The sequence below is a fragment of the Chaetura pelagica genome, unplaced genomic scaffold (genome assembly GCF_000747805.2).
Source record: "Chaetura pelagica isolate M959 unplaced genomic scaffold, ChaPel_1.0 scaffold630, whole genome shotgun sequence".
Taxonomy (NCBI): Eukaryota; Metazoa; Chordata; class Aves; order Apodiformes; family Apodidae; genus Chaetura; species Chaetura pelagica.
Genome location: NW_009951855.1, coordinates 812,960 through 840,064, shown reverse-complemented (window position 1 = coordinate 840,064; position 27,105 = coordinate 812,960). Strand labels below are relative to the sequence as shown.

General features: G+C 35.9%; 1 protein-coding gene across 1 annotated transcript in view; it reads right to left on the bottom strand.

Moving 5' to 3' along the window:
- The window catches only part of CACNA2D3 (calcium channel, voltage-dependent, alpha 2/delta subunit 3), a 366,879-nt gene that overhangs the window by 106,617 nt on the left and 233,157 nt on the right, over positions 1-27,105 (bottom strand). The window contains exons 13-14 of the mRNA XM_009993350.1: positions 23,515-23,648; positions 9,715-9,732 (exon numbers count right to left, since the gene is read on the bottom strand). Coding sequence (XP_009991652.1) covers positions 9,715-9,732; positions 23,515-23,648 — 152 coding nt within the window. The remainder of the gene's footprint in view (positions 1-9,714; positions 9,733-23,514; positions 23,649-27,105) is intronic.

The following is a 27,105-nucleotide window of genomic DNA, read 5'->3' as shown; positions in this document are numbered from 1 at the left end:
AGCCTTCTATGGTATAACAGTCAATAGTCCCAAACACACGGACACCAGGACATGAAAAAGCTTTCTGCTGATAATGGGGTGACATCTTGGAGCATTTAGAGATTTTATGTAATTGCCCAGTGTTGTTGTTCACTGACATTATGTGTTTGTCGAGTATCAGTATGAGCCCACTCACTCTCAAGAGTTTACTAGAAACAATTTATTGGACAGGATGCCAGCCAAGGGACTGTCCGTAAAGTTTTAGGGTGTTTTAAATTCTTTAAGTGGAGAAAAGAAACAGTCTAGTTCCTGGGAAATTCTGAGAGAACAGGTCATTAACTCTCAAAACTATGAAAGCATGCAGAGATGGATTGCCTGTAATTATGGCATCTGTAAGTACCACCAAGGACTGGCTGTTGCAGCCATTTCTATGGAAGTGCAAGCGCCTAGTCTGGACTGTTTGGTTTTTTGTTTGGCTGATGTACAGGCTGTTGGCAACTTCCATAAGCAGAGTTACAAATAACTAGCTGATAGATTACTCATATCTGTGATGCTTCACTGAATCACCAACTCGAGCTGCAGTATTTGCTTCACAAAAGTTGTTAGATTGTGAGGAATTACCTGCTGGGGAGGAGCACAGCTTTATACCCTGGGCAATGACATTTTGGCAGAAATACTTCGTAATAGTAGAATGTTAGCCACTGGGTATTTCTGCTAGGACAATTAATGCTAGAAGCCATTAAAAAGCTGCAAAGGAAGCCCTGATCTAGGTATCTTGCATTGTTGCAAATAATAAAACCAATATGTAATTATAAATTCTCTAAATTACTGTACTAAATTTAACAGTTCAGCTTACTGTAGAATTACTAATAAACTCCTTGGTTAGTCAATTATTATTTGGTTTTGCCCAAAAGAAAATGCAAACAATCCTTACGATTCCCAGTCTCATCAATTGGACATCACAAAGTCATGGCTCAGAAAAGAATTATGTAGGCATTTATAAAAAGAAAATACAGTAGTCAAGCATTTTTTGCAGGGAACATCTTGGGTTTTGGGTTTGGTTTTTTTAAAGCACAAAATACATTTTTCTAAAAAGGCAACAAATCACTTGTTATTGGCAAATACAGAGAATGATACTTATCCTCATATGCAATAATGTCACCAGATGGATGGGTTACTAGTTACAGTGAAGAATTAGTGAAGCATGAAGTACCATGAATTTAATCCAAATATTTAAGTAGGCTGTACCTTATCCAGTTGTGTCCTTTCAGTTTCTTAGGAGTAAATAATATGAGTAACTAATACTAATAGTTACTGCCATTTTTAGCAAGATCCGCTTTACACGGCATGATGATTGCCAACAGTCTAATGATTCAGAATTCTTAAAAGCTGTAGGCTAAGTTTACCTGGTTCATCTTTACTAACAACCACATATTCTGAGGGTTGGCAGGGTTCATGGGAAACACAGAGTTAGGTTCTACAAAAATATACTAAGTTTATTATGTGTATAGTTTCTGCCGAAACAAAATGTTGCTGGCAGACCAGCTGTGTTCACAAATAAAAATCTATTTGGACCAAAGCACACTCAAATGTTGGAATCTCATCTAAATATATATATACAGAGCCACTAATAACTTTCAATTAATCCAACAATATTTTGAATTCTCATTCTGTTCTTAAAGAAAACCTTCTATTTCTTTTCTTCCCCTCTACTACTACACTGGGGTTTTTCCAGTGTTTAATAATGTCTCTCTACAAATCACTCTGAGTGTTAACAAAACAAACTCCTTTCTGTTTCTCCAATCTTTATATTCCTGATAAGTGTCTAAGCTAATTTTTTTACCTGAGGTACTATATTAGTTAACACACATAGGCTCTGACTAACATTAAAGTCCTGTCTCTTACCTATTTAGCAACATATTAATTACTGTGGTTTTATGTCCTTCAAGTGGTTACATAATAGCAAGAAAAAGGCAAGGAAACAAAAGCTGCTTCATCCCCAACCCTCCAGGAAAAGAAAAATTCCACTAGCAAGTTCCAACACTTGAGGCTACCAACAGATGTGAACTAAGGAAAAGGTATGTGCTTTGAAGTGCCTTTCAAAACACTTTATTGCTCAGAATTTTTTGCTATAAAATTAAACAATATAAAAAGCAGCATTCAAATGCATCTAACCACTTCTCAGATTCAGTACAACATCCTGCAGGGTATAAGACAGAACTAAATCAAAACCTATGGATTAGTACAAAAATAGTCTCAAATAATCGTTTTGTTGAATATTGCTGCCATTTCCTAGGGATGACATTTTCAAAGATGCATGAGGAAATTTAGTTTCCACATACCACTGATCTCTGTCAGGACTTAGACATGCAATTTCATTAGGCCTCTGAAAATTCTGGATAGTGGTTGTTGTTGCCCTTTTAGGAATACTGGCAATATATAACCATTAAGCCATCACTGAACAGCTTAGCAGTTTTAGGCCAGTGACGATAATTGTGCTCTAACTTGGAACTTTGCTCTGCTGAAATGTGTCTGTATAGACAAGCTGGTTATGGTCCCTTGCAACTTTTGAAGAAAGTACTTCCTGATTTCAGAAGTGGATGTAATCTCCAGTTTCTTCAAATTCTTGGTTTTGGATTACTAGAAACAAAAGGAAACTGACACAAATAAAAGAATTCAAGAGCAATGCTTAAGGTAATGTCAGATGCTTCATTCAGCAAAACAAAACTAGTCAAATGAAAATGAAATGAGAAAATAAGTGTAAGGATGCAAAAATTTTGGACAGAAAAAATAGACAAGCATGCAATAAATTACTCATGGCTTTTTTAAAAAGATATTACACATATCAAAGTCACTTTCTTAGAGAGTATTTTTGTGAAAATAGCCAAATTGGTCCAGGCCTGTATTATTTATTTATATTTCTAGAGCAATTTTTAAATATATATTTCCATACACTTCCCAATATTTATTTAGATCTGTATTTCTAAAAGCACTAACCACCTTAAAAGTCAGACATCAGCAACCCTTCTCTTTTTTACAGTAAGCAATCTTCATGCTAGCTATACAGAACTCTGACTATATGCAGCATGGCACTAAGAGCCTGTCCTTTCAGATTTTTCTTACTCTGTTAGATATTTACTCCTCATAGAATAGCAAGAAGTTCCTGCTTTTTCAAAAGCCAAATTAGCATGTTTACATGAGTCTTCTGTATTTCAGAACAGAACCCTGAGTTTACCTTATCACAGGAATTCTGCAAAGACATTTTATTCAAGCAAGGATTTATCCATCTGAATATTGGAATGTTTCATTTTGCAAGCATGGAATGTAATACTGGGGAAGCAGGCTGCCCCGTAAAACACAGTGGTCACTGTTTAGGGAAAAGGAAAAAAAAAGTAACCTGAAGTTGAGTTCAATTTTTTTCTGATCCAATGCAATTAAGTTGTTCTCTGACTGATTATTCATTTGGATTAAGGACTGCAGCTGATGAGCACTGCAATCAGCATCTCCCCTAATGAATCAGGAAGACAACTTCATGAGAGGAAACAGTGTCTATGCCAGCTCACATATGAAGACATCTTTCTTCATAAACACAACCAGTCAGTACTTCCTTTCTAAACCAAGTTCTCTCAAGCATGACTAGTCTTCACTATTCTACTAGTCACACTCATCTATTGCCCAGCACTGGCCTGCCTATTTCCTCAGACAGAATGGGACCAGTGGATGTGTCTGGGACTCCCCAGTAATGTACGAGACTTGAGTGGCTTCTGCTGTCTACATCAGAGGTTTGATCCTGAATAAATTCTCCACAGTAAGTGAAAGCAATGTGAAGTCACTTTACTGTCCTTGTGGCAAAGGCACACTACACACTGGAGCTCCTGAACAGAGACAAACCCTGTATTTTCAGGCAGAGTTCCTTTGCAGTAAGTAATTTTTCCATATTCAAGTTTCTTCTCTGAAAACCAGAAAAAAGGACTCATCCCTATGCTAAATAAGCATGTCTTTTTCAGTACTGCCAGTGTACAATTAAGTTTTCGTGTTGAAGCAGCTGTTGCACCAGCCATTAAAAAAAATTCTTCCATTTTCTACCTTTTTGCTGAGCAGATAATTTCTGATTTAGTTCATCTTCTGCTAAGAACAGCAACTCACAAGAACATCATTCCCTCTAGGATTCATTAATAAACCAAAAGCAACAAAAAAAACCCTCAATCTTCTGAGGTTAGCTTCAACTCAAAATGTTCATTAGTTCATTCTCTTTCCTTCTTGCCTTTAGCAGCAGATATTTCCCTCCCTTTTACATGATGAGTGAAACTAGTAGAACTGTCAGGTGATTCTGGGAATATTTAAGTGGAACTCTGCCACCATTTAAGCAGAACCACCATTACAAGAAAAATACAAGGCAACTTTAGCCCCAAAGAGCTATGAAATGCCAGTGATTTGCCAGTGCTTGACTGGATAATGAACCTACAAAAATGTTAAATTGGTGCAATAAGAATTCATGGAAGTTCAGTTCAGTGAAACACTAAATGTGTCTGGATTCATGCATCTGGGTATATATGCTTATAGGAGACCACTGATGTGTTCAGCTCCTCAGATGTTTCTCATTCCTTCAAGTCTGGAAAGATATCCTCTCATGAACACATGTACTTTATGTGTTATTATTACTGTGGCTCTCTAAAACATAGAAATACAATGGTAGAGTAAAAATACATGTATCTTAGTGCCTGAATTCAGTTGATTTAAAGTTTGGATTAATTGTCCTGTGGAATATTAATTTTTCAACATTTCTACCTAATAGTATTGAAAAAAAGCAAGTTCTTGTAGTTTCTCTAACTTGCGCCATTATGTTTTGTCTCAGAATTCTTAGGCTACCTTTGGATAACATGGGCAAGAAAAACTAAAGCTAGACTCCCAAAGATAAACATCCAGTTTTCAACTAGATCTCAGGATTTTCTAAGTTATCATCTGCAGTTTGAAATGATGAATGAAAGAGATGGCATTAGAGGTTTGTCCCAGACAGTGGCTCTATTGAAAAGACCTAGTGGTAACAGTTGTAGGTGGGAATCTGCACAAGGGCCACGGACACCCAGTTTTATAAAATGCTTAGCAAACAGTAATGAACCTTTAAAAATCAGCTCAAGAATGAGGAAAAACGCATTCCAGGGCTAAATGACTTTTCGCTGTTTAGAATAAAGAAAGAGAATTTACTCTCAGAGAGGGTCACAGATCTGACTGAAGTCTGACTGAAAAATTTCTGACACAGAAATAGATTTATAATTGGAGAAAAACTCCATTTAGAAAGAGATTTAATTGCTACAGTTTTCCTTGGAAGTCCTTGCCATAGAGGGTTACCCCCCACAGAACAACCCCAAATGAATCTTCATAAACAACAAATAAACAAGCATTCCCATACTCCTCACATGAAGCACTTAAACCAAAGGCAGTCTAACCTCACATCTAGCCCTAATATTCATCTCCCAGGACAAAGATGAAGGCAGGCTCTAGAATTACTCCAGAAGCACAAATAAAGGAAAGATTACCTGTTTGCTTAGGTGTTTCCATTATGGCAATAGGAATTTTAGAATGAACCCTGAAATGTTTTCTTTTGGAGTGTATATTCAAGAACTATTACAGTAGCTTGTCCAGAATTTCTGACAGAGTTGGTAGTGTCCATATCTATTATTGTTAATACACTGTTATTCTTGTCTACATATAGTGTGCAACGATTGCCATGAAGCTGGGACCTGCCAGTGATGGATCAGTGGGTGCCTCCAGCGATGGGAGAATTGAGGACAGTAACAAAGCCCCTATCTTTTTAAGATGCTATTCTTGATTTTTTTCTAAGATAATATGCAATGTTGTTTTGCTTTAGCTAGCTATGAAATAGTATTTTTATATACTGTTAAACATACACATTCCTTAATTGTTACTAATTAAAAAGGCATAATAAACAATACACAAATTAAATAAAAAGCACATTTGATGGGGCAGTTCTACTTTTTGGTGCTCATTGTTGAAATATAATTAGTGATAGAAAGGAAATAAATATTGAGATCTAAACCTTATATGTTTGTTGTTTTTTTTCATGTATATTTATGTTATATAGACAACAAGAATAAGGAGTAGTTATTATTTTAGCTTAGATTCAAATTATGGTCTGGAAAATATAGGAATCTGTATTAAGTGAGAGAAAAATTTCTGTGTTTAACACACAAAAAATGAAACACCAAAAAAGCCTCAGATTGTAAAGTAGTTACCTAGTTTGCAAGTTGCTGACTCAAAAATGTTATTAAAAGTCAGCTTGCTTGTTGAGTGTGAGACAAAAATTTGGAAATGAATTTATTGCAATTACATGTTAGTGAAAACTTTATTGCAGTTTTCTGAATGGATCACTCAACTTTATATACTTATGTTAAGATTATTTTCCATTTTTTAGCAGGAACCAGATCCAAAAGAATGCTAAAATGGGGTCAAATTGTTTACGTCACTATTACTTTGTACTTAATTTAATTTTAACTTCTATAATTTTATAAAAATATTAAAATTCCTAGTCATGCACTTCAGCAAAATAACAGCTTTGCAGACTTCGTTTCCCCAGTGAAAATTAATTCAACTCCTCAAAGTATAAGAAGTTAAGTGAGGCAGGGAATGATAAACGATGCTCCCAAATGGCTGAAAGATCATAGAATCAAGGCTAAAGGATGGCAAAGCACAACTTACAGAAGTTAAGGGATAACATAGGAAGAGAGAAGAAAGCTGTCAGGAACTTTTGGGCAACAAATATCATCAAAGCATTTCTATATGGAGCAAATAGGATTCCATTCATGAGAGAATCCTTGAAAAAAAGCTTTCCTAAATGTTCCTAAACACAACTGTCTGTTTCTGATTTCTCTGCCTAATTTATTCACTTCTACCTCTTCACACAAGCTAGGTAGAAAATAAATATCACAGCAGGAGCAGGACAACAGATTTTGAGTCCTGCTGTGTTTGCTCAAGAAAGCAAATAAAGCTTTCCTACTAGAAAACAAAACACCTCTTAGAGCTATTAAAGAAGAATAGCTTTTGCTCATCCATGAATACACAAAAGCTCCTTTTCAAGAGTTTCAAAGATAAAGGTAATTTTGGAAGCCAAACTGAAAAAGTCAGAAAATTGGTGGGTTTGAGTTAGTTGTTTGCTTTATTACTATTTTCATAGCCTTGTGGTGGGACGCCTACTTAAAAACATGCAGGAAAGCAACATAGAGGATGTATAAAATTCACATAAATTTGTTCCATTTTTCTGGGTAGTGACTCTATTCTTTTAGATATGTTAGCTCTTCCTAAAAATATTTTCTTCTGAAAGTTACATAACAATATTAAATCAGCATATCTATCACATGTATCTATCACATGAAATCAGGGTGTTGGTTTTGGTTTTGTTGTACTTTCTATTTTAATTCTGGGGTTTATCACAAAGATCTTTTCAAGATAAATACTATGGTGCAACAGACATCCACCTTGAACTCCTCATACTTGATTCTGAATTTGGAACAATTTAATTCAGAACAGAGAGCATAACATGTTGTAATGTGTTTTAATTGTTATTTAACTGCCATAGACAGTTGAGAACCTACAGGTCTTCAAAAAGTGATAGCTAATCACTACAGAACATTGGCTGAACACTGAGGAGAATGTAGCCGAAGTGTTTCACATAGAAGACATAAGGCATTTCATCTAAATGACTGAATATTTAAAATGGATATAAAATAGTAAAGGTAAATTTGGAATGCCACTTTTTTCTTCCAGGTCACTCAAAGATTAAAGTGAACATGTTTACAGAGACATGACTGTTTGAAATGTTTATAGAGAAAACATTTGCAAGATGATGCATGGATTCCAACAAAAATACAGTACGAGTTCAGACACCATATGGCAAAACATGTTCACTAGTGACTAAGTCATTCATAAAGGCATGCATCAGCCCTGTGCTGCTTCCCTTCCCCTTGCAGATAGCAAGCTTTGGTCACAAGCTATCAGGCCATGCTTATGAAAAGGCTTTTCTTACCTGAAGGTATCAAAAGCCCTCGTGCATTGCTAGTATCTGTTCTCCCTCTCTATCCCATTCTTTCCTCCTCACCCCTCTCCTCTCTCTGCACGAAAGCAGTTTTCAGTCAACTAGACATTAAGCACACATACACAAAATATGTGGCTTTAGTTCTGCATTAGTTTGTTTGCTCAAGGGGTAAACACACTGAAAATTGGCATTTTTGACCTCCCATGAAAACTGTGTGCTTTTCTGCTAACCTCTTACTTGAGTAATTTGTATCAGAACAATACTTAATAGATGTTTTATGGACATCAGAATGTATAATAGAGTGCTACATGTCACAATCTGGTAAACATCCTGACTGCTTACATCTTTTTACACCAGCATATTATAACCTCACTCTGCCTCTGTTTTGCAAACTGGCCAACTATGCATTTGACAAACTTTTAGATAAGCAGGTGAAAATGAAAAAGGCAGACTAGCCAGTCTTTTAGTCCTTCTACTTTTCTAGGAAGCTATAAACAAAAGATTTCTTTAAGCTTTCTATTTCCAGAAGGAAATCAAACAAATAAAAAAAGACCCATTTTTGTTACCATGTCACATTTTGTAGTCTCTGTAACTATCAAAAACAAGAACAAACTTCGGACACATAAAAGTATATTACCTGCAGATTTGAAATAGAATTTTCTGAGCTCCACAAGCAAGGAAATTACAAACATACATATCATCATAAAAATAAAAGCTCTCCCTCCTAATTCTTGCTTCTTAAACCAAAAAGTAGATGAGATACATTAATTAACCATTTTAAAGTTTGATTTTTGTGGTGGATGCCTTCAGCATTCTGCAAAACTATTCATGGAAGATCACCTTACCTATAGGTTTCATTAAAAACTGAACTTTGATCATCATCCAACACTGTCAATAACGATGTTTAACTGATTAATTGCCATGACACTTCTTATTAAAGGTGCTTTACCTAGGACAATAGGAACAGCTTGGACAAGTGAGTATTGCATTTTCCCAGTATATTCCATTCATTTTTTCATTTTACTATTTTTCAGTGCAAGCTAAAAAGCATAATCTGGATTTTCTACTTCCTGGAAGCTTTAATTATATTTGTGAAATATACAAGAATGATGCAATAGGCATCAAGCAATTCTTCAAGTTTGCCGCAATGCCTGTGCTGTCATGATGTGCAGTGGTGACTCTGGTGACATACCATATCTATGCAGAAGCTGTTTAAGGCAAGAGGATACTACATGAAAGCTGTATGCAACCTACTAGAGAAGTCAGATGTTGGATGTATTCAAAGGTGTGTTGAAAGATACAGTGGGGAGCAGTGAAAGGGTAGCAGCTATACCATGGGCTCTGCAGTCTCTACAAAAGAGCCAAAATGATCCAGAGATGTTTCACATGGAGTAATGGGGTGATTCTGTTATTTCCTATTATATATTTATCCTATTATTTCAATTTTTTTATAAAATTACTTCCCTGCTGTTTTAAAGTTGCAATCTACCACATGCCTGTTGTAGCTTATATGTTTGAAGAGCTGCTCTCAGCACGTACCTGGCTGTGATGTCAGCTGCCCTACTCCCTACTCCAGAGCCCCCATTACAGTGAACTGTTTCACTGACCACTACTGTACTATACTCACAACACCATGGAAACGTGAAGGACTCATGACTACTTTGAATGACTAAGGTTTGATTTACCTTTTGAGCCTGAGGGAGCTGGAAAACAACAAAACAGAACAAGCAATCGTTATACATTAAATTAATTCAAACAGCTACTTTAGCTGTTGTATTAAAAAAATCACTAACAATATAAAACAAAGTATAAAGGAAAGAAACTAGAGAAACTAGGTTTACATTGCCAATTGATTTAAAGTATTGAGGGTTTATCAACTTAAGTTTATAATTTGGAAGCTTCTCTCCTAGGTATCACAAAAGCACCATGCATTTGTTAAGTGCCCCAATACTAAGAGAGAGGCTGTTTTCTCATCAGATATGGGATCACACTTGAACTGTGAAGTAGTTCCATCTTCCTTTACACAAATATAGTTCAACATAAAGATAGTTTTAAAACCGGCCATTCTTTGTAAACAACTAAGTCTACACTTATGATGAATGACATTGACATTAAGAGCAGATTATCATATTGAAGTAGAAGGTTTTATTCTCTATGACAGAGGAAAGAAAAACAAAATGGTAATGGAAAGTTACTGACTCCTTATGCAAACATTATCATATATGTGTAATATACAATAATGGGTGCGTAGAACAATACATTTCTGTACTATAAACAGAAGTATGATTATATGTACATATATGCAAATAAAAGGTAATTTTTTAGGCATATATGCATATTTATATCACACAGATGTTCTTAGACAAGATTAGCCTTACCTGGTTGTATGCACAGGATTTACTGTAAGTAACAACTCACGTAAGGCACGGAGAGCAAGCAATAGACTCCATTACATATAAAATACCTTATTTATAAAGAGTTGAAAAATGGGTTCTGTTTTCACTTTAGGAAAAAGAAAACCCATTGTAGGTAATGGAGAGGAACTCAGAAAAATAAACTATTATAGGCAAAATACAGTTTTCTCTTTTTCGGAATTCTTCTCTTACTTTCATACTCATAGAGAAATTCACCACATACAGCAATTTAGCCTTGTGCTAAATCTAACTTCTCAGAAAATTTATTTTTCCAATATAATAAATGGTGTCGTCGCAGGCATCAGCTGAACACAGAAACAGGCAGGTGAATCAATACCAAATGCAAAAAGATCTTCAAGATCTCTCGTGAGCTTCTGACTGATATTTTTGCTCTGAATTAAAACAGATAGAATAAACAACTTCCATACAGTACTTAGCTAAATGCTAAGGTCCATATTAGTATGTCATGAAAGATAGTTGTGACATGACTTCTAATTCACAAATACTGAAAGCAACAATTGATTTGTTTTCACAATATAAAATGTAATAAAATTCATGGCGAGGAGAATCACTGCAAGTCTTTAATCCTAAAACTTGAATGATCCAATAGCAAAATACAAGCTGTGATCACATTCAAGTATGACCTGTATGTAAATTACACATATCTGAACTGTAAATAGATGAGCTAAGTCCTGAATTAGAGATTAGAGCACTATTTAGAGCAGTTTAAAAACTTTCTGAATGTTTATCTACCAAGTCTTTGACTTGGTTAACTACTTTGATTCTGTAAGTGGAAGTTTTTTGTTTTTCATTCTAACAAAGGAATAAAGTTGCAATATGATTTTTTTTCCATTTTCTTTAGTAGCACTGAAATTGGTTTCCTAACACTGGGGTGTCTGGTCTTCTTTTTACTGACATCTTCTTGCTTAATGCACGTAAAAATTACAAGCATCCTTTCATTGGCATCTCAGATAAAGAGGCAGAAAAGAATGATGTCTAAATTTCCACCTTTGGAATTAAATACTAAAGAACTCTGCAGTTTGCCCAAGCCCATTAAACACAGCAATCTCATATGTTTTCATACTGAGCTAATTTGTACTCCACATTCTGCAAAACAGTACTTCAAATACAGTCAACACATCCAAGGCAACAAGTGCAATGTTAGGTACAAGAAGAATCACTGCAGAAATACTTGTTTCCAGATAACATTCAAAATAAATGAAAAAGCTTATAGCCAAGAGAGTGGTGATAGGTTGAAAGAAGGGCAGGGGGATTCTATTATTTCCTGTTAATTACTATACAAGTTGCGTGTATATAAAACTATCCCTATTATTTTTACTGAGAATATTTTCAAAAGCACGTTAACAAGACTTCACAAATTAGACTTCCATCTATTGCTGAATTCTGTTTGTCAATACCATTTATTAGTAGTGAAAGCCTTGATTAGGAATAATAAGGACAGCAGATGAGAGTTACATTCCATTATGCTGTCATTCTTGTCAGTTTTCACCTAAGCTTCAAAATCCAGGTTCATATTCTTTTACTTAAAACATAAAATCTACCTCTATTACAGCCAGACAAATCTTTATTCTGTTGCTGATTTGAAACTTGGCTGTTACAAGATCCTATATGTCAGCAATTCAGTTTAATAATTGCTACAAATTCCTTCAAATTAAACTGTGGAGGTTTGTCTGACATTATCCCTTCTGGGAGGCCATAGGAAACAAATAACTTTCCTAACAATAACAGTAATAGTTCTCTGGTCTGACCCTTTATTGCATAGTCTAAAAACTGCCTGTCTCTGTGTAAAACCCAGCAGGTACCTCTGATTCCTGTGGTTTGCTTTATGCACTGCCAAGAAGCAGCTTTGCAGTAAACTATCTTTCCTGGTCCTCAAAAAGCACTGCAGATCTAGCTATTCTACTTGCACCTATGGTAAAATATGCCATTTTGGTGTCTTTATTCAATTCCAACTATACCAAAGTACCTCCTGTTCCTATTAGTTTTCCATTAGTGTCTTTTCCTTCCTCTGGTGTTTGTCTCTAAAGGAGAAACATGATAGGACAGGCTGTTCCATTGCCTGACCACTCTTTCAATAAAGAAATTCTTTCTAATATCCAATGCAATCTGGGTAATACATGTGTTGTTAAAATGACTGTGACAGAGGTGCAGGGAGGAAGTCTGGCCATTTGCTGTCTGCTGGTTGTAGCAGTTTGGTTAGGAGGAGCCCTCCAAAGGGAAGTGTACCTTCCTTCCTGCACACAACTCTTAGTAGGAAGAGGCTGTTGCGGTGCTGCCAGCTATGGCAGCAAGAGGAGCCTGCAGGCCTGTAAGCACCAGGAGAAATTCAAGGTGATTTTCTGACGCAGACTTAGGGATCTTGATGGAACTGCTTAAATTTTGTTGCAATTTAAAAAAAAAAGAAAAAAAAAAAAAGGATAGATTAAAGAGCAAGATTAGAGCACAGGGCCTAGCATGGACACAGTGAAGAAAAGAGAGGGGTATTTGTTTCCAAACTGTTTTCTTTTTATCTATCGTTCCCAGAAAAGCCAAATTTTCTTTACCAAATTTTCTTATTGTATTTTGTATTGTAGTGGGACATTTTAACAATTCCACCTCTAAATTCAGGTCAACTTGGGGTCCTGTAACACAATGTAACACAGAATAACTAACTGTAGGAGGTTTTTCCAGCGCTGTTGTTGCCCATGCTTTCCACAGTTGCAAATAATCTAGTATTGTTTTGAATCCCTCGTGGAAATGTGTGTGGTGTTCTAAAAACAAATTACAGATACTACTAATGTTATAAAACAAATGAAGACAGGAGTCCAACATCAAGGATGTTGCACTGCTTCTTGGACCAGAAAACTGTGAGGCTACCGTGAACGAAACAAAAAAACCCCATAAATAGACTGAAATACAGATTCTAGAAGCAGGAGCTGTATGATACAGGACCTCATAAAAGTCTGCCTTCTTTCACCCTTACCAACAAAAGTTCATAAAAACTGTCACACACGTCAGTGAAGCTCCTCAGAAAAGAATGAGGAGAAAAAAAAAAAAAAAAAAAAAGGACAGTTAATGTATACATGTGCCAGGTATTCTATAATATAGATTGTTTGTTTATGACATCATAAATAATGGCTTCTTTAAGTGTATAAAGAAATGCAAATAATTTCATATACTGCTAGGCATGCTTCCATAGCTCTTCTCAAAAGGGCAAAACCTTGGGAGAGAATGGAAAGAACATTTAAACTCTCACATTTTAACAGAAAATTTAAATGTTCTACTTTAAATTCTACTTACCCAGTGGCTGTAAGATAGAACATTTAAATACTATTATTTTGGTGTTTTTTACTTTTGCAATCTATGCACTTAATTGTCCACTTCCTAGAACCATATTAGTACTGGGACATAATAGATAGTTACATCCATACATGGAAGAAGAAATAAAATTCAGTCTGCCACTGTGATGTTCCTGATGTTAACATTTCAGTATAAATATTAAGAGAGTGACATTAACCTGCAGCAAGGAATATGCACTTGTTTTTTTCTATATCAAATCCTTCTTTGTTTACGTAATTGTTTTATTGTGCTACTATGTATTTTGCAGTAACTACAGCATTTTAGTCAAACACAGACTGTGCACTGCATGCAAAGAATACCAGTCAGAGGAAATGTAAATGTTGCTATGGAGAAGAGAGTTATAAAAAAACAGATTAAAATTACACTTCTCTCTTATTAACAAGAATTCTATAAAGATGACAAAAGGGAAAGAAGGTATCTCCTGTGACACATCCAAAAGAGAAAATAGAGGCTGCAAAGGTTAAGAGCTTACCTACACTAAAGTAGCTAAGTAAAATTTTGAAGATAAAACGGTATTTTAACATTTTTCTCTTAATTTTGTTAATTTATTTTAAATTATTTACTAAGCAACTTCTTTTTCTCTGCTTGCTTTTAGTATTACTTGATTTGCTAAAGCACTGCAAACAGTTTTTAAAGTTCACAATTGAAATAATGGAATTTTTTATTCAAAAGATGAAAATTTGTTGGTATCCCTGGGTACCAAATAGGTGTAGAGAAGTGGATTAAGAACTGGATCTGGATTGTCAAATAATAACAATCTTTATCCCTTTTGTAGGGCCAGAATTTTTCAACCCTCTTTTATAAGCAGATTTATCTTAAACATTTAAATAACAGCTTTTCTACATATAAAGATAATAACCTAGCGATATTGAAAACTGAGGCCTTTATCATTATACAAAGGTCAGTAGCTGCAACAGAACAAAAAAAACGAAAACAAAAAAACATTAGAAGGCTCTGCAGGTTATATTGTTCCTTGGGTTCAGTATATTGTTGCTAATGCGTATTCTCTTGCAGTATTTATATGCCACCAAATAAACAGTATCATTGAAAACATAAATAAATAAAATCATGTTTTGTAAAAGTAGTATTTAAAATGGAATGGTCCTGTAGGCTCTTTGTGTCAATCCTTAGTATAGAGTCCCTTGGGATTTTAATGGCTTAGGCAGTCTCAACTAATTTTAGGGTGGTTACATTTTCCTTCCAAAAAATCTGACACCAGTGCACGTGAAACGGTCCTTATAAATTCCAGAGAAAACATTTACAAGTGTGCTAAGCTTTCTCCTGCTTGTACTGATGTTACTGAACATCATGCATTTACCAACTTCCAACTAATTCTTAAGGGAATTGCTTCTTTGGAAAGATCTGATCTGCAAAACACAATGTCAAGCTTGCTGTTAAGCAGCAAGAATATCAGTTGGAAAATTCCTATTATTCCTTATAGAATAAAGTGTATTTCTGAATAATTTAATCAGAAATTATTAACTTCAAAGTAAATATCAGTCATAATGACTGTGATAAACATTAACTTTGACGTGTATACTGTATTGTATGCATAACTGAGTTGAATGGGAAATCTCCTGATTATACTAAAAGGAGAGCTATAAGTAACTAACTTCAATATCTGCAGAACAATGGACAAAAGAGATTATTGCCTTTTATTTTCTTTTCTTTTTAGCATTGGGTTCTGCCACTGCAGCAAAGTTTGAATTGCACCAATAAGTTAATAAGTCTTTCTTATTATTTTAGGGTTTTACTCCAGTAGTGCAGATAAAGTATATTTCATCTTCACTGCCCTCTTTCTTCCAGAAAGTCAAAGAATGACATATGAGATCAAAGGCTTGGCTTTAGTACATTATAATAAAATGCATTTCTTTCCTACATTATCATTTACCCTAAAAAAAAAAATAAATCTGTTATGTGAAAAGTAAAGACAAGAACAAATAGAAAAAAGGTAATATATCTGACAAAATAGCTACAATTTCCTTATAATTAACTCAATTTCACTCAAAAGGGAAGCAATAAGGTGAAAGACAATCAAAAGATATGAATGTCTTTAAGTAATTATTTTCACTAATAGACATTTCCTCCTAAAAGTTGGATTCGCCATTGCATACAGAGATCTAGAAACTAATTCTTCCTCTAGTTACTGACTTGTCACCTTTTGATTTCATTTATGTCACAACAAAACCAGAAAATTCCCTGTGAAACAAGCTGCAAATGAAAAGCATTTTCTGTTCCCTCACCTGAAAGCACTGCCTGTCATTGGCAGACTGCAGCTGGAAATGGTCCCAAGCTGCTCTATCTCTAGTGTGCAGGTGTCTGCAAATGAGACCAATACCCTTTTGGCATGAATATGCCTGTTAATCAAATTCAACAGCAGAGCAGTTCTCTGTAATTGGTATATAGTAAGTGGTGAGAGAGCATCCAGCAGGCTAAACCTAGAGACATTAATAATTCTATGGATTCTTTTTCACATACATCCACATCAGTTTCCATATAAGAAGAAACACTAATTTGGGGAAAGAATCATGTCAGAAGACACACCATGTTTACCGCAAAAGCAGCAAAGAAAATCTCAAAGTCCTACCAGAATATCATCATGCTTGACATCTCTCAACACAGCAAAAACGTGTTCCTTTAACATTCAAACCTTACTGAATTTTCTAATTTCTAAAATGTAACCACCGAATGTGTTTTGTGAATGGGACAGCTTTGAAACACTGTTAGAGCTCTCATTACTGGGGTGCCCAAACACTTCTACAAAATTACGCTCAACAAGACGCAAGGACACCCTGATTCTGAAGACCTGGACAAATAACACTTTTGTGGGAAACCCTGTAGAAGTGGACAATTCAAACTCAAACACTTGAACACGCATTTGTACGTTTTCACATCCTGCCCTTCATGCTTGAGATCTCTCCGACCAAAACCTGCTTGTTGGGTTGACCTATGATGTCTTACTGTGTACTTACACTCTCTGCCCTTTCTAATAAACTAGTGATTCTTATATATTACTTTGAAAGTAAATCATATGAGGAAGGTATTATTTAATCCTGTCACCATAAATCATCTACCACAGTAAAACTTTAGTGATTTATTAAATTTCACAGGTCTTGATAATAATATCTGCAATGGTTTGTGAAAAAATTGAAGTCAGTGACGTAAAGAAGTGGAAAATCCACATTAAAATGGTCAGTACAGCCTAAAACCAAGACTAACCTGTGATATTTAATCTCCAGTGATGATAGATGAACTGAGACTGAGGGCAAACATACATTAAAAAAAAATATGTATTTATATAGTTTTATTTATATAGAACATATAAAATACGATAAAAGAGAATCAATATATAGATAAAAGCTAAGATGTTACACTGCTCTGATTTCCCTTTTATGGTTTAACATAATGCTTGCCTTATTTGCACCACATTGGGAGCAGAGCTGCTCAAGACCGAGCTTTGCTGTGGCATTAACACTGCTGGCTGATGTCTCAGGAAGATAAAAATAAGTTCTGTATCAAAGCCTCCAAGTGTAAAGAGCTGTAAAATGCATTTAAAGAAATCAGTTGCACATCTCAAAGTTTGAAAAAGTACAATTTGCATTCTGCATTTCTCATGTAAATGTACACTAGGAAAAATAATTATAATAGTAATCTGTTTCAATGGAAATAAAGTACTGTAATATTTATACTCTGTGCCAGAGTTATAATGACTGTAGGGTGAGAAGTGAAGTGTCTCAGCGTGTTCCACATGTTTTTAACACTGTTTCTAAAGGCTCTGGAGGCTATTAAATTTAATGAACCCATCTGCTATGAAATAGAGGACCAAACATAATCAGTTTTCTCAGTGCCATATAATACAGATGGCATTCCATGTTCCACATCCCCAGCAGGAAATTTTATGTTCCTCTTTAAGTGCAGGACTTTTGTTTTGGGTTTGATGTTTTAAACATCTTTTTGATGTATCGTATATAGCATTTTATAGTGTAAATACCATATACAGCAATGCACATGAAAAGTGTTAATTCATTAAAATAAATATTGTCATTTCCTTACAACATTTTTTCTAGTGACTTTGACAACTAGCAATTAGCTCTTTGTAGTAATAATCTTTGCTACATGTAATCATTGAAAATTGCCCTAATAGTGTAAATTCCAGTACTAGCAGTGAAATAAAGCAAATGTCTAATTTCTCAAATGAAGTATTTTACTTCAAAAGGCTGGAAGGTACACATACATACATACATACATGTGCATAGCTGCTATCTATGCTTATGCATGTCCTTATTGGTATATGCTGTGTTTACATGGAACAATGCACAAATTATTCTTATTTAAAATATCCATATTCCCCCTATGTCATTATGGACTTTATTTCCACTTGCACATGCCAATTTTCATTTTGGGCGTCTCAATGTGTGTGTTTGCTTGGGACATACTGCACCAGGACCCTGCTACTGGTATGCAAGCCAGGACTCTAAGCTCGAATTTCAGTGGCATAGCATTCCTTGCACTGATTAGCACCCTGCTGCCTAACATAAGTAAATCAGATGTGCATTTTCTAACAAAAAAGAACAACACCCATTGTTACTTTGAGCTCCATCTGAAAGATAATGAGAGTGCATTAATTCTCTTCAGTTGAGAGGTTTATTCATTTACTATCTTGAGTACTCATTATGTTTTGACAGTTGACACAGATCTTACTGAATTTCAAACAGTTAATGTTGTTAATGGTAATTCATTTATTCTAGATCCAGCAGGGAAACAAACAGATTAGAACTGTTTAGGAGAAAACAAAAATACTTAATTATGGCAATGGGAAGTTTTGGACCACACAACTCATAAAAGTCATGGCTCAAAGGGGTTTTTTATTGGGCTGTCAATGAAGATTTCCACAGACAACCCACTAATCATCAGCATAAAGGGATGTTGCACCTATGTATGAATACATGCATAATCTTTTTTCATATTGTGTGCATAAGTAGGTGCATTGATGACCATTGCTAATATCTCAAGCACTGTCCCAGATCTATAAAATCCCAGTGCAAATACAGCAGACCATAACTGCTGGACCAGATGGTCTGCAACTTCAAACTGCAATCATACCCTTGCAGAAGCTTCAAGAGAGATTAAATGATCAGAGCTGTTGTATTTTTCCAAGAAATTTAATCCAAACTGACACATTGATAAGAAGACATTCCCTCAGCTACCTTCTACTTTTTCTTCCAGAGTCTTCAAAAGACCATTACAGATCTGCAGGACACAAAGCAGAGCTTGAAGAACATATTTTAAGAAAAAAACTACCAGATGGAAGACCTGATATTTAAATTTTCTTTTCACAGCTGCTCATGAATGACATTTTCTAACATTCAGTTCTGCAATGATTACATATATTTACTTGCTATAGACACACATGAGCATTCGGAACACCCTGGTGCATTTTCATGTATACCGGTACCACTAGCAAGAAGTTAGTTTTGAAAAAGAGGCACAGGGAACTACCAACTGCAACAAAAATGCTCATGACACCTGCTTACTGTTATAGTACAATTAACTTGCGCCACCAAAAGTATTTGAAGATATCTCTGGGAATAGAAGCTAGTGGAAGCAGGGTACTATTTAGTTTTTGTTATTTAATAAAAGCTTTTCTGTGAATTGAACACAAAGAAAACTATGTGAATGGAAGGAGTAACTAAAAGCACTTTTACAACTCAGCAGAAACTCCTGGATGGAAAAATGCAAGCCTAAGAGCTTGCAGTCTGTAGGACTTTCTGTTACATCTCTGTATATTATACACAGGACTTCAAGTATACAGATTCCCTTGCTTCCCTGGAACTGGCTCAGAATTCATCCTTTGACAAAGATCTGTAGCCCAGAATCTAAATTTCCATACTTCAAACATTTGGATTCTGATGTGGCAGCTGAGAAGTGTGAGCTTCCTATACCTCCTACTGAATTTCTGCAAAGAACCTAAACCAGAGTAAAAAGTACACCTAAACAGGACTTGATTTTTTTTCTTTTCAAGGATGAAGATGAATACATTGAAATTGTTTGATCATATATACAATAATATAATTGTACCATCCATCATAAGCACTTCAGAAATACTTAGTCTAAGCCTTAGCTCAGTGGAGCTACCTCAGTTTACTGCCCCCAAAAGGGGAAATAAGGTTGGCAGACAAGTTGCCCTACTAGCACAGTTATTAGCCTCTTAGTCAGAAAGTATTTCCAAAAAATCTCAGTTTCAGATAAAAAAGAAAAAGAGGGATATAATTATTTCATTATAGCTTTTGACAGCAATTGTAGAATTTAACTAAAATCCATAATTGAATGTGTTTATGAGAAAGTGGGGATAACAAAAATCAACATATAGTACTTTAGCAGTGAAGAAAATAGAGTAAAACCACTCACCATTCATATGACGATGAATCATGACCCGTAATGGCTCTGAATGCTTTTTATTAAAATGAACTCTAAAATTCTGAAGCACAAGACACTGATCTCAAAATATTGAATAAAATAATAATTTCCTCTTTTTATGCAAAGGAATCCTCCAATTGGAAACTGAAGAGAATCAACATGATAACATATGAATCTGCTCACAGCTTAAAACTAATAGTTTGAAGGAGGTGAACTCAACAGTGCATTAGATCCAGAGAACATATTCAGGTACACTTATGAGAAATAAATTCCACCAGGAAGAGTCAACAAATGTCCAAGTAGGTCAAATTATACACCCCAATAAACAAATTCTCAATTGCAAGCATTAAAACAGTGGGAACACAGCAGCCATACCAGTCTTTTTTTCTTTATTTCCTGCAGGGAAAAGTAATGTTTCTCCACATTCCAGATGTTACCATAGAATGAGTTAAGGGCTTCTGTGCTTCACAGATGATTACCCATAATCCAAAGAGACTACCTCTATGCATTACTTCAACTTAAATATTCTCATGTCCAGGCAATTTTCCTTTTTCCCAAAATGTATTCAGTTGTGTTGACTCATAATAGATGCACACATGCTTAAAAGAAGTCATTGGCCACTTTAAAAGCATACACTTCCTGAAATATTTCCATACTTTTACAATTATCTTTTGGTCAGGAAGGAGTACCTTTGGAAGCTTTCAGTTAGAAATTCAACTCTTTTCAAGCACCTGTTCATTTATTTTATTTTATTATTTTATTTTGAGACTGGTTTGCTGAAGTGTTGTTCAGACCTCACTGTCTAGGGCCCAGTGTATACATGTCCTATCTTCAACTGGCCCAGCTAGACCTGCAGCACCTCTAGGCTATACAGCTGAACATAAACATAGAAAGACAATCTCTTCTCCTACTAGCTTCACAAACAGGAATCATCTGCCTATCCCCTTATTCTTGACAGCCCAAACACCTTTTCACATGCAATTGCACGCATTTAACACAGCTTACTCACTGCTAGTGGAGCTGGCTGGTTACCTCTTCAAAAAGGCAGGAAACACTGAGGAGAGAAAAAGTCTAGGGGCAGAAAAATGAAAGCCAGTTCAGCTGCCTGAGAAGCAAGCAGCCACCCAGAGAGGCCTGGTCTCAGTTTCTTTGTAATCCCTTCAGCTATCAGAGCTCTGATCCTGACAACGTCAAAGGCAAGACAGACCTGACATGCATACAGGTTCCTCCATATTACATTTTATGTGTGTGATATCTTGCCAGGGATTTCCAGCTCTATAAATGCTGTTCTTTCCTCTAACAGTAATTGAAGCACCTCCGTGTCAAAGCTAGGCTGAAGAGAAGCTGAATGAACATTTTGCAGACATCCTCTTACAGGAAAGGTGAACAGATGCAGGAATTAAATGCCTTGTTTTAGTAGCAAAATTCTTCTGGGAATACTCCTAAATGGTATCAAACAACTGAAATTAGTTAACTTTTGGCTTTCACAGATGACTTTGTCCTGCATAAATACTGAATCAGAACAGGCTGGGGCATCAGGGAAAATGTTTTGTATCCTAAAACTATTCCTGTCCACCTTCTTTCTGTCTGGATGCTAGTATGTTCCAGCCTAATGTTACTTCCTCAGAAACAGCACAGCTGGCCATTTAGAGCTATTTGTTGAGAAGGGAATGGGGAAGTTTGCTCCATGCTGTTAGAGCACAGTGACACTGATTACAACCATGTATATATAGCCCTGAGAATCAAGCCAAGGCTGTTTTGACACAGCTGGATGATAAGAACATTTAAGCTGTCTGGATATACACTATTATTTCCAACCTGTCAAGGTTCAAGCAATAACCATGGAGGAGCAGGGACACAGTCTGTAAAAATCACTAAGTTATGGGATGGAGAGGATTGTTTAGATGGCACTTCCAATGCCAAGACAATAGACATGGACATGGAATCTGTCTCTGCAAATAGCACTCAGGCAGCTTTAGCTGAGGCAGAAGCACATCTGGTTTGTTACAAGGTTCCCTTCACTGTTGTTTCCAGAGTTCTGTATATGACTGCCCTAATTTCCTTTGACTACGAGTTTTTTGAGGGGAGGAGGATGGAAGAGGGAGGAGAAAGTTAGCAACTGAGCAGATAAGGTTATTCTGTTTTAAAATATTTTCTTTCAGCATCCCAATCACTGGGGTCCTGAGTGGAGCTTTTAGACACATAGAATTGTATGAATATGTATATGTGTGTGCCCATATACATGTGTGTATACACATACACCTATACAGAAAAGTGTGTGTAGTGACATCAATTAGCCTTAGATAAAAGTGGGAGAAAATGTGAGAGAAAAAAACCTGGAAGTATTTTATTTTGATTGCAGTAAACCAGCTTTTGCTTGGATTTAACCAGTTCCTTTATTCAAGTATGTAACAGAGCCATTGTTTTTTGTTTTCCTGTTTTCTCAAGATTCCTTCTCTACACTCCCTCTAGTGTTCTTAAATTCACTTGCATTTACTCACCCCTGCTGTATTCAATTAGTATTTCACACAACATTAAGTTGTTCACTTTTCCATAGCCTACAGGAGATCACTGAAAGTTAGACTAACTTTTCTGAATATTTTTCTCTCTGCCATGATTGAAGAAATAAAGATTAACAGATGAAAGTGAAATGTACAGTTCTGAAATAGCAGTTTGTACTTTGTTGGTAGGTAAAGGGCAGGACTTGGTGTTGAAAAAGGAGGAAGATTTTGTTTGCAAAACCTTTCATCTAGATTCATATGCAAAGGACAAGGAGGAGAGTTGCACTAAAACACTGCTTTCATGGATCTTTTCCTGACATTCTTTTTGTCAAATACAGAAACTCCCTCTAACACATACACACATCAGTACTTCAAAGACACAAACCAAGAAGTGACCAACAATGAGGTTTTCCTAGTCATCTCCCCATTTCATAAGATTCCCTGAAAGGACTGTGGCAACAGGTAGTTTCTGCTTGTCTCACTCATATTTTTCAATAAAAGAAAGAGAACAAACATAGGAGAGACTGGGTGAATATGTTCTTTAAAAAAGAGGTATCTTCCCTCCAAAGTAATATTTCCAAGAAACTTTTTGTTTCTGCTTCATAACTGCAGTTTTATTGCAGGGCCAGAACTGAAGACCTAAGCAAATATGAAAATGAAGCAAAACCATTATTCATAGAATATTTTGATTGCACAACTATGTAGAAACAATGGCTGTACCACAACAGCTTTGCTCCTAATTTCTCATTATATGCAGTAAGTCTATATTAAATGTTTTATCATGTGTACTTACAGTGCTGTCAATATATGCCTCTGTCCATACTACATCATGCTCTTGGTCAATAACCTTTGGTCGGCTCAGAACATGGAGATACTCCATGACGTTCTCTTGAACATCAGCTAAGGTAGAAATCTGTGTGAAAAACCCTATGAAAACACACAGTTCCAAGTTATAAACCAGACAGAACAAACTAAGGAAGATTGCAATGAAGAGTATGATATGTTTTATGTCTGTCATTTCTTCTTCCTGAAGAAGAAATGGAAAAAAAAGAAAAACAAAACACCAAAGGAATGTTGTATAAGAAGCAGCCTCAAACAGTAATAACTGCTAAAACCAGAAGTTTGTGAAACCTTTGGCCAATCTTGAAGGACTGGATTCCCAATATTGATATAAACCACTGCACTGCCTGTCCTAAATTCTATTTCCAGAAAACTATTTTTGTTTAATGATAAAGAAGTTTGGGGATGTTTGTTCTGTTTGGTTGGTTTAGGTTTTTTGATTGGTTGGTTTGGGGGGGAGGATTGGGTGTTTGCTGTTCTTTTTGCTGTTTGTTGGGGTTTTTTAATCCTGCATACTTTAAAAGTTAGAACTGATATTAGCTTTGTCCAATAACGACTCATCCAGGTTGTCCAACTTCAAGAAACAAGATCACAGTTTCTGTGGAGCTGGATTATTAAGCTTCAGTAGAAAACACAGCAGCTGTAAAGAACTTTTGAGCTGTGTTTATTGCTGGCTGGCAAGACTGCAAGGGTATTCTGTAGTCCAAAGGTTAGAACTTTGATTCAATACACTTGTCAAAAATTCATGCAAATGAAATTAATGTTTCTAGATACTTTTCATCTGTGTATGAATTAAGACACAGTGTAAGACTGTGGTAGAGATCTAGAACATGAAATACATCATAATAGTAGTTTAATGCTTATTTTCATCTTCAGTAAAAGCAGAGGCGGTGGGTTGTTTTTTAGCCAAACGTATTCCATTATACTATGATCTCAGATATTCCTAGTATAACATTAATACTCATAGTATTCATATTGTTCAAATATTCAATATTCTGCTAATGGATTTTTATTTGATACTTTAGTTTTTCTATTAAGTCCAGTATTGTGTGAGGACATTGACTACCACATACACTATCACGGTTTAACCCTTGCTTCAAAACAGGGCTATCTTCTGTGAAATTATGGTTCATCTAGTTACTTTGTTTCTACAAAAAGTTGTTTTTCTGAAGCTTTAACTTTCATTACAGCAAAGTGGAAGGAATTGCAAAAGCTATATGAATTATATTTCCCATGTTTTTAAAGCTTATTCTAATATTTATTGCTTAATGTTCTTCTAATGGAAAAACTCTACCAAAAGTTACTATATTATAGCTAAGATAGCATTAGGTAACATTATTTTAGTTCATTTTCACTGTATAATTAGAATTATTGATGACTGATGTGTTTGTAGCCATGTGCAACAAATGCCAAACCTCACAAGAATTAGCTTCCCAGCTTTCTCTCTTATCCAGGGATCTTCTTATACCAAAGTTTAATCAGTAGATTAAGACATGCTCTGTAGCTCTGGAGCACAGCCGCTTAGGCCATGTAAGCAACAGCAGCAAACACGTGCTTACATTTTTGCATTATAACACCTGCTTCTCAGCTCCCTGCTGTGTGAATTATACCACCTCAGAGTCAGTGCTACCTTTTTTCCCTCCCCAGCAGGACAAAATTCATGAAGGAAATAGGTAATATTTGGTAATGAAAAGTGTGAGTGATGTATAATAGTGTGGTTAAAGACAGTCACTTATACTCCTCAAGTGGGCTACCTTTCCACATTACACAATCCTTGAGATGAGAGTGACAGAGCACTGGAACAGGCTGCCCAGCAAGGTTGTGGAGTTTCCTTCACTGGAGACATTCAAAACCCGCCTGGACGTGTTCCTGTGTGATGTGCTCTAGGTGACCCTGCTCTGGTGGGGGGGTTGGACTAGATGATCTTTCAAGGTCCCTTCCAACAACCCCTAGGATTCTGTGATTCTGTAATGGTTTTGGATGGCTAGTTTTTCTCTAAAATGTCCACCATTAGACTCATAACTTCAAGATATCTCTAATAGACCTTCACATGGAGTGTAGTACTTCTCATTTTCTGGACACCATGCAAAATAGATACAATATTCTCACAACTAATAAAATATCCAAATTTTAAAATCCTCTTTGGGTAGGGACTAAGGAGGGAATTCATTGTTTCACTGCAGCTGAAAAACTCTCATTGAGAAGACTCCGCTTCCCCCTCACGTGAGGCCTCTCAAGCAGGTGAACAGTATCTGTAACTGGCTGCCTGCCACCCCCCACAAGAGCCCACAGTGCAGGAGGTGCTGGGGTCATGCTAATAATGGGAAAGGAAGTGGCTGAGGCTTCCTGCATCCAGCTCTCCTCAGCTAATACAATAGTCTATAAACTGCTACAGTTGGGGGCACAATTTGCCTCAGGGCTGATCTGTCCTCTACTGGCAGAGGGAGCTGCTATCAGACCTCTGAGAGACAAAGCAGTTTTCTCTACATTGCTTTCTCAGTCTCTGCTCCTTTGTACTCTTGAATCTTCTCCTTTGTCTGTGAAGATCCATAATAAAATTTTTAAAAAACTTAAAACAGAGGCCGTCAAATTACTAATGCAATAGACAATTCTACCAGAAAAAAAAAAAAAAAAAAAAAAAAAAGTTTCATCCTGGCTGTTTTGTTAGTAAGTAATGGATTAAATCCCACCTTTATCTTTACAGCTTTTTACTGAAGTAACTGCTGAGAGAGAGGTAGTACCTGCTTGCTTTAAATCTAGCACATGCACACTAAGCACTAGGAAACTTTTACCTTTGTCCATTTCAGAATTTTAGTAAAATCTTTATTCTTTTCCTTTAGGTGCACTCGCTTACAACACAGAAAAGTAAATCACTGCAAATTTCACAAATCGCTCCAGAGGGACTTTGGGGTTCTTGGATGTTTAAATGTATTTTCAATGGTTTGGTGTTTTGCTTCTTTAGGCAAACTCCCTCTAAATACGCCCTACTTATGTATAAAAATGTAAGAGGAAAACCTGCTAGAGATTTTTCAAGGTTTCACCATCAGAATCTAGAAGATACAGAAGTTTTGCAAGGTGTTATGACTTTCCCCTGTAACTCATTTTGAAGGAAAGGACTGCTATCCACAGTCCAGTCAACTGGAAACCCTGCAAACAGCCTTCATCTATGTTGTGCTTCCAAGGGGAAAATCACTGCAAGAAAAATTGATTTTAGGGTCATTGACCCTCAGTGACAACAGCATACTTTAGCCCACCCCTGCAAGCAGAAAACTGAAGTCCAGCCATTCAGCCAGCCTTTAAGACCAGCTTTACTACACCCCTCATCTGTTGTGCTGTAATCTACTAGAAGAAAATGGACAAGCTGTAGCTGAAAACTGTAAGAAAAAGATCTAAGTCTGACGTAATGACCTGTGCTGTTTCCAATTGTGATTTTCAAAGATATAAAAAAGTATTTAATTACTGATTAGAGGTACAAGAATTTTACATTGCAATCTAGCAGACAGCAGGTACTGTAAATATTAAACTGAGAGGAAAAAAAAAAAGA